The sequence below is a fragment of the Cynocephalus volans genome, chromosome 10, assembly GCF_027409185.1.
Source record: "Cynocephalus volans isolate mCynVol1 chromosome 10, mCynVol1.pri, whole genome shotgun sequence".
Classification (NCBI taxonomy): domain Eukaryota; kingdom Metazoa; phylum Chordata; class Mammalia; order Dermoptera; family Cynocephalidae; genus Cynocephalus; species Cynocephalus volans.
The window spans coordinates 4178401-4186849 of NC_084469.1; the positions used below are offsets into that span (position 1 = coordinate 4178401).

At 38.7% G+C, this 8449-nt stretch overlaps 1 protein-coding gene across 1 annotated transcript; it reads left to right on the plus strand.

Annotated features, from left to right (window-relative positions):
• Positions 1-225: 225 nt before the first annotated feature.
• KRT20 (keratin 20) lies at positions 226-8449 on the plus strand. Its single transcript, XM_063113280.1, has 8 exons — positions 226-663; positions 2636-2718; positions 4046-4202; positions 4545-4706; positions 4823-4948; positions 5813-6033; positions 6968-7005; positions 8433-8449. Exons 1-8 carry the CDS (start codon positions 226-228, stop codon positions 8447-8449), a joined length of 1242 nt encoding a protein of 413 aa, XP_062969350.1.

Below are 8449 nucleotides of genomic sequence, written 5' to 3' on the forward strand. Positions count from 1 at the left end.
TGAGAAAAGCCTCTAAGAAATGCCTCTAGTGGTAACTTCTGGAATCAAACTAAACATATTGCTGCACAATGAGGGAAATTTTTTTAAAAAGCAAGGCAAGGTGGACTGTGGTGTCAATCGCATAGTGACATGTCAATGGAGGAGGAGTTTCTTTCCCGCAAACTCAATAAAAGGCCAGCTCAACTCCCACCATGAAATAGACTGTGCTCCATCCATCCTGAAACTATGTGCTACGCCCCAAGATCCCCCAACGATTTCAGTAGCAGAAGCTTCCATGGAGATCTGCGTTTCTCCTTGGAGGACGCTGCACTCAGCACGAGAAGGTCCATATACAGGAAATGGGGCGTGCAGTACCGGGAGTTTACACCCAGCGTCTATGGAGGCGCTGGAGGCTTCGGAACCCGCGTCTCGACCTCCAGATTCGTGGTGAGCTGTGGGAACGATTTTATCATCAGCTGCGGAGGCCTATTTGCTGGCAATGAGAAAATGGCCATGCAGAACCTAAATGACCGTCTGGCAAGCTATCTAGAAAAGGTGCGGTCCCTGGAGCAGTCCAACTTCAGTCTAGACGTTCAGATCAAACAGTGGTACCAAACCAACGTGACTAGCACCGGCCGGGACTACAGTTCATATTACAAACAAATCACAGAGCTGCAAAATCAGGTGAGGAATGATGCTTGTGCTTTCTACTCCGCTGTTTAACTGCTTGATAGATCAAGAGGACATATGTTAGGTGTGTCCAAATGGACGTTGTGTAGCAAATTAGGCTGAAATGCTACAGCTGTAAAAATTCTGTATTCTGTTTACCTACCCTTAGTGCCAAAGTACCTGATCATATATAGGATGATGTTAAATCATTCTTTTTTTTTTTAATTTTTTAATCTAATTGCATATAAAGTATGAAAATTTTATCCTCCAGTCTTACAGTCTGTATCTTTGGCATGGCCTACCACATTAGGGCTAAATGGATAGTAAATGATTATGGTGAAAAGAGCTAAAACATTTTTTATGTGATAATAAATTTTGTTAGTTTTTCACCTAGTCCCCACCAACTTTTGAAACCCCAGTCAATTTGGAGATTTTTCTCATGTTATTTTTGTAAATGTTATAATATGAGTGTTAGAATACTATATCATGGATTTAAATAATAAAGTGATTCGGGGTGGAAACAGGGGGAAGGGGTATGGGGGTCTTAGCAATAGCTGAATTTTTAAATGCTCTCTTTAATGCCTGATTATCATCATCAAGCAATTCAGAAATTACTTCTACAACAGTAAAATGTTCTATTGCCCCCAATTCACATTTACTGTAACCATAGCACAATATCTGCTCCACATCATCCAAGAAAGGTGGAGTTCTCTGTTGTATCAATTGCATGGAACAAAAGCAGAAGATTTTGCTCCTCTCCGAGGATTCCAGATATGACACGGAGCACTTGCTTTGCTTTAATGTTCTCATCTAATGAAGAAAAGCGTCCCTTTCATTTTCATTTCTATTTTAAGATTCGTATTACTTTAGAGCAAAGGCCTCTTACCAGCAAGTCTCTTTTCTCAAGTTGTATATACATCGGTGTAATTTGACTTAGACTCTATGGGAAGTTTCTCTGGGATTTCAGAAACTATGGGCATGTAACACAATGGTGTTTAAATTGCCCTTCCTACTTTCAGGTCATCTTTGCCAGGCTCACACTAAAAGCATTCAAAATAAGCCAACCATTCCCCCACACCTGTCTCATGATTCATGTTTCTGAATCTACCTTGGATCATCTCAAATACTTAGGCACACCACAATGTATATCGACAAAATAAAATTTAAAAAATAAAAAAAATACTTAGGCACAGACTTCAGTTCCATTTAGCTGGGCAGACCCAGCATAAGAAGGCAGCCCTCTCCAGGACTGGATCCACTGAGAGAGACATGTTGTTGTAACATCTTCTACGAGTAGCTTCTGATCTATATGCATCTTAGAGAACTCATCCATTAGTTAATCTCTTCTTAAGATACAGGGCTTATCTGTCCTGATATCCCCAGTGCCTAACAACTCCCAATATACAACAAGTGTGCATTCATTCAGCAAGTACTTAGTGGACTCTCACTAGGTGCGGTGCCCATACTGGACACTGGGAAATATGGTGAACATAATGCAATTTTGGAAGAAACAGGCATAGACAAAGGCATCGACAGAGAGGTAACAGCTAGCAGGAGGGCCGTAGAGGGCAACGAGTGCACAGGCAGACAATCCAGCTCAGTTTTGAGGATATCGTTGAAGGCTCTCTTGAAGCAATGGTGTCTAAGCAGAGGTGCGAAGAAAGACTGGGAGTTCCCCAGATGAGAGGGGCTAACAGGAATGTCCTGTGCAGAAACAACATCAAAGGCAAGCACTCAGCAAGGTTTGATGACTCCTGTTGAGTTAAATTCTCCTTTTGTAAAATCACAAACCCTGGGGACTAAAGTTGCCTTTTATGACTCTGCTATGCTAACTACCCTTGTGGTCACTCTTCTAATCTATTGTCATGTGGAAATTTCTGAAATGAACATCATCTTTGATATAATAGTAGTTGTACCTGAGGATAAATTCGATCATCTCAAACTCCTGTCCAGTTGAAAATGTCATTATTTTTCATGTTTTTTCCAGATTAGAGATGCTCATCTGCAAAATGCCCAATGTTTCCTGCAAGTTGGTAATGCTAAACTGGCTGCTGAGGACTTTAGACTGAAGTAGGTCCTCCAAGACTGTCATAAAACTTTCTGTAAAAGAATTCCTTTTAGCAGAATTTCATGACACTCAGCTTTCCATATTGTTGGTAAAGGAACTACCATCAAATTTTTTCAGAATCTTGAAGCTTAAAGGATGTTAGAAGCTATCTGGTCCAGCCCAGCATTCAGGGATGGACTTCTCTCTCCCACAGTCCTAAGATTTGGTCACCCAACATGTAACTGAACATCTCCACTAACTAATACTGTTCTCTTTGGTTAGCTCTGGTTGCTGAAATGTTCTTTTTTAGTAGCCTGGCGTCTACCTTTTCACCCACTGAACCTAATTCTGCCCTTTGGAGTAATAACAAAGCAATTTACAATTCCCCTTCTGCATAAGCGCCCTTCTGTTATTTAAAGAGAGCCATACGTCTGTCTTTAGTGGTTCTCCAGTAGTTATCCATGTTCTTTTAAGTGCCTGTAAGTGTATGACCCAAGTTCAAGGGGTGAGTCTTGACACTTTCTAGTATGCCAGTGTTTTACGATATGGTCTGACCAACCAAAGAGCTAGTATTAATCTGTAATTAATACACTTCAAATTGTGTTCATTTTCTCTGTAGTCATCACTCCACAGGTGATCGGAGCTGTTCCCTATAAACTGCTTCCACACTGGGGTTTCCTCATCCTGAATTTGTACAATGCATTAACACTAAAATGTCCTTTGTGGCCTAGAAAAGTAACATTTTAATGCTACAGGGGATTAAAAAGAAGGAAATGGGAAAGTATATCTGAAGATTAAAGCAGAAAAGTTCATTGATGCCAATTTTACTGTCAGCACCTGAGTGCCCCATTGCATTATCATTTTTTTAAAGTTTGCTGTTTTAAAAAAAAAATGAGTGTATATGAGACTGTAGAGGAAAATGTATGAATGTCTGAGTTAGTTCACCTGAGTGTGTATCTATTTAAAAGTTAAAAAAGTAAATTGGCCATGTATATTCATTAAGTAAAACTAACCATCATTTAACATCAATAATAAGAACTCTGCTAACACAGTAATTAGAACAATTTCTAAAATCTTTTTTAAAATATATTCTAGAACTTAGAAACTTTTAAAGTTATTTCAGATTATCTTTTTTACCAATCACTGCAATTCACTAAGATTATATTATGGAGCAAATTATCTGATTACTAGGTTTTCATGCACATTTCATGAATGTATAAAGGGAGACATTATAAAGTATTGAAATTGATCTCCTCATATACCAAATAAAAATGTCTTATTATATTAGGTTATCTCTCCTATAATGGCTTCAGAAAGACTCAGTTACCTTGCATACTAATTAATTCACAGGTATGAAACCGAGAGGGCGTTTCACTTAACAGTGGAGGCCGATCTCCGGGGCCAGAATAAGGTCATTGATGATCTAACCGTTTATAAAACAGACTTGGAGATTCAAATTGAAGAACTGAATAAAGAGCTGGTTCTCCTCAAAAAAGAGCATCAGGAGGTGAGAAACGATTCAGAAGAGGTATTGGGAATGGTGGAACGGCTCTAACAATAATAAGAAGGGGAAACAGGAGGAGGAAGAGGAGTTGGTGGTGGTGGCGACAGTGAACATAAAGGTGACGGTGATAATGATGCGAGCCCCAACTTCTTTTCATTAGGTCTCTGCAGGTTGAATGACTTAGAGCAGTACCTGGGCCACAATAAGCCCTACAAAAGTTTTTATTTCCTTTCTTTTTTACTCATTCCCAATGAAAAAGCCTCAAGACTTCTTCTATTTTTTCTGCTCAGCCTTTTCTGAGATTGTGCTTCAGACGAAAATCAATCAGAATTTTCACTCTTATAGGAAGTCGATGGCCTGCGTGGGCGTCTGGGCAACGAGGTCAAAGTGGAGGTGGATGCTGCTCCAAGCCAGAGCCTCAGTGTCATCCTGACTATCTTGAGGGAGAAATACGAAGTCACACTCGAGAAGATCCGTCAAGAAATTAAAGAACAGTTTCAGAGACAGGTAATAGCATATTTCTAAAGTGTGAGCAAATGCGTGGAAGCTGTCCTCCGGAAATAAATAACTTATTTCCTTTCCTTCTTTCTATATTCATTCTTCCCCCATTCTTGGAACTTTAGATTGAAATTCTGGAGCACGAAGTCACAGTGCAAAGAGAAGAGAGAGAAGGAATTGACGTTCAACTACAGCAGCTGAGATGCACCTACGAGCACGTAGAGGCAGAGTTTCGGTCCCGTCTCAGTACGGTAAAGTGCATCTAATTTCTGTTTCTCAATCCAGCATGTGTTTACTACATGCCCTTCTTAGGAACTCTGGAAACGCAAAGACCTAGAAGAAATAACCTTGCAGAGCCAGCAGAGAAACAGGTCGAGCAACTGATTATAATTAAAAAATAGAAATGGAGGAAAGGGCAACATACTGCACAAATGCAGAGGAAAGAGTAGATCTGGAAGGTTTCACAGGGCAGGTGGCATTTAAACTAGATCTTAAAATTTGAGATAAATTTTTAAGCAGGAGTATAGGAGCAGAGATATTCCAGGTTAAGCAGCTTGGTCAGCCCCTGATCAGTTATGCTGTGGTAACCCTGAAATCACATGGCCTACAGAAACAGCACTGTGTCCATTGTGGCTGGCTGCAGCTCCACTCACGGTATTTCCACACCAAGGGTAAGACTAAAGGAGTAGACCCTGTCTGGGACATGCCAGTGTTGTGGCAGAAAGAAAAGAACAATGGCCGGGCCACGTGATGGCTCTTAAACCTTCTTTTCAGAAAAGGCCTTTGTCAGTTTCACCCACATTTCATTAGCCAGAGAAAGCCCCATGAAGAGCCTGTTCTCAGTGGGCTGAGGAAATCTAATCCTCCTGAGACACACCACAAATCACATGGCTGGACCTGATGAAGGGGTGGGAGGTGTAACAAATATTCAGAACAATAATACAACGTACCACACCAAGAGAACAGTGGGTGCAAAACTATAGACAAACTAAGAAAAACTCAAGAGCTAGTTAGTGATCCTAGCTGGCTGGCTGAGGTTGCCTAGAATTAAAATGGATCCACCTCTTAAGTCAAGTCCTCAAATAAATAACACCCTCTTTTTCTTGTGCTCGTAGAGAGAATCTTTGCAACTAACAGTAGAGGCTACCAATGCTCGTTATCATGGTCAGTTGGCCACCCTCCAGGAAAAGATAAATTTTCTAGAGGCAGAACTGACACAGACTCGGAGTAACATAGAACGCCAGAAGAATGACTACAATATTCTTCTTGACACAAAGTCCCGGCTAGAGCAAGAAATTGATACTTACAGCCACCTTCTGAACAGAGAAGATGTAAAGTAAGGCTCTTAGAATCAAGGGATATGTGTCAATCTCTTTATGCTATCCTATTTTAATATTCCTGTCACTCATTATCCAGCACCAACACAATTCCTAGCACAAAAGCAATTATACACACACACACACACACACACACAACAACAACAACAACAACAACAACAGTAACAACAAAACAAAAATATACCAAAAAGTATGCACATGCCCAAAATATCAAGTACTTTGTATTTGAAGTCATGGGGTAGGACTGAGTTAGAAGCTGGTTATTCAAATGACACAGATTATGCTTATCTTAATTTTTATGATTAACATATAATGGAAAACACAATAACTTTTTAAAAATTCTCAGTGAGAACTAATGAATTAAACAATAGGCCACAGAGATCCACAGGAGCCAGTTTGAGAACAGATTATTTCAGATTGAATATTGAGAATAGGAGATTTAATTATAAAAGAGGACTGAAAAGAAAGCACTGATAACCAAAGCATATAATCCTACATATTTATATGATATTTCTAAAGTTAAAAAATTAAATTGAGGATGAAAGTACAAACCAGAACATAAATATTAATAAAATCTCACACAACCAAAGATAAGAAGGAACTCAAAAAAAAATAAAAATAAAAAAAGCATCCATTGTAATTTTGTTATTTTAATTACAAAAATTTCTAGCACATGTTAAATGGGTCCATTTTGAAGCTCTGTATTTTTCAAGTTAAAAAGTGAGACAGTCAAGTTTCAAATAACAAGCATTGTAAAAGGGAAAGAAATACAAAAATAGCATTAAGACACATCACTCAGACTTTGCTCTGAAACACAAAAGCAGAAGAGCACTCCATTTTTAAAACTGCAGTAACACTTTTTTCCATTTCTTCTCCCTTTCTTGATAAAAACAAAAAACAAAACAAAAAACAAAGCAAACAAACAAAAAACAGAAGTACAGAATATCAATTAAACACCCTGGAAGGGAGAGGTAAGTTTCTAAATTTTTGTGCATTTTCTATAGCACTGAAATCTCTCTCAGCAGTTTTGCATTAACTGTCTGCCACTGGTGAAAAGTAAAGGGAAACTGTCTTAGTCTGTTTTCTGCTGCTATAGTAGAATACGTGAGACTGAATAATTCATAAGCAATAGAAGTTTATGTGGCTCACGGTTGTTAATGGGAAATCCAATATCAAGGTGTTGTCACGTGGTGAGGGCCTTTTTACTGCATTATCACATGGCAGAAGGCAAAAGGGCAAGAAGGCATGAGAGCCAGAGAGCAAGAGGGGGCCAAACTGGATTTTATAACAAGCCCACTCTCATGATAACTAACCTACTCTCACAATAAGGACATTAATCCATTCATTCACCTCTTATTAGGCCCCACCTTCTAACACTGTTGCATTGGGGATTAAGCTTCCAGCACTTGAATTTGGGGGGGACATATTCAAATCATACCAGAGGCCAATTCTCAAGTGAGCAGATATGACACCAGGGAGTCTAAAAATCTTGTATACAGCATAAAAGAACCCTGCATGTGGGAATTTTAGTACACTCCTTATGACAGGTTGTGTGTCTGTGCCATTGCTGTCCTGAGACATCCTGGAACGGGAAAATAAGGCTAAAATGTGAATTATGCTTAACTTAAGATTGTGTATTTCTGTTTGGGGTTGGGGAGAAGAGAAAATTTGTAAATTTGGGGAGACTGGCACATTTCTTGCTTTTATTTATAAAATGGACTTCGATTATCTAAGAAAGAGAATGGCTTCAACATTTTTTCTAAAAGAAGGAAATAAGTACAAAATAATAATAATTTAAAATTGAATATTAAGTAGAAAATAATGATAGTTTAAAGTTGAATATTATAAATCAGCAGCCATGTGCCCAAATTAACATTTAGTGTTTAATATGAATTCAGGTATAAAGAAAACAAGCACAAACACTTCTTCTGCGGGACTGTGTCACACGAAATCATAGAAGTGGAAGAAAATAAACAAACAACAGCCAGAGGAGATGCTGCTGTGGTTTTGAAAGAAATGTTGCAGTAATTTTTGCTCCCTACAAGAAAGTGGCCATGAGAAAGCACTGTTAATACTTTGTAGTGATTAGAAAGGAGAGGAGTCTATTTATCAGTCTCTTGTAATTGAATATAAATATTTTACTCAGAGGAGCTACAAATCGCCTGCAAAACTGAAATCCAATGAGCACCAGAATATTTAAAACATCATTACTGCCATCTTTATCATGAAGCACATTAATTCCAAGCTGTAGACCACCTGATATCAATTTGTAGGTAATGTTCCTGAAAATTACAGTACACTTCAATTACGTTAAACCTCACAAAGCAGGAGAGTCTATGCAAATAAACCTCTCTGTGATTTTTTTCCAGTTTCTGAATTGCAAAAAATTCCTTTTCAGAGCCCCTGGATTCTTAA

Coding starts and splice junctions, on each gene's coding strand:
- KRT20 (XM_063113280.1), top strand. CDS start 226: ATGTGCTACGCCCCAAGATCCCCCAACGATTTCAGTAGCAGAAGCTTC. Junction 2,719..4,045: donor GCTGAGGACTTTAGACTGAA/GTAGGTCCTCCA, acceptor ATTAATTCACAG/GTATGAAACCGAGAGGGCGT. Junction 6,034..6,967: donor CTGAACAGAGAAGATGTAAA/GTAAGGCTCTTA, acceptor AACAAAAAACAG/AAGTACAGAATATCAATTAA.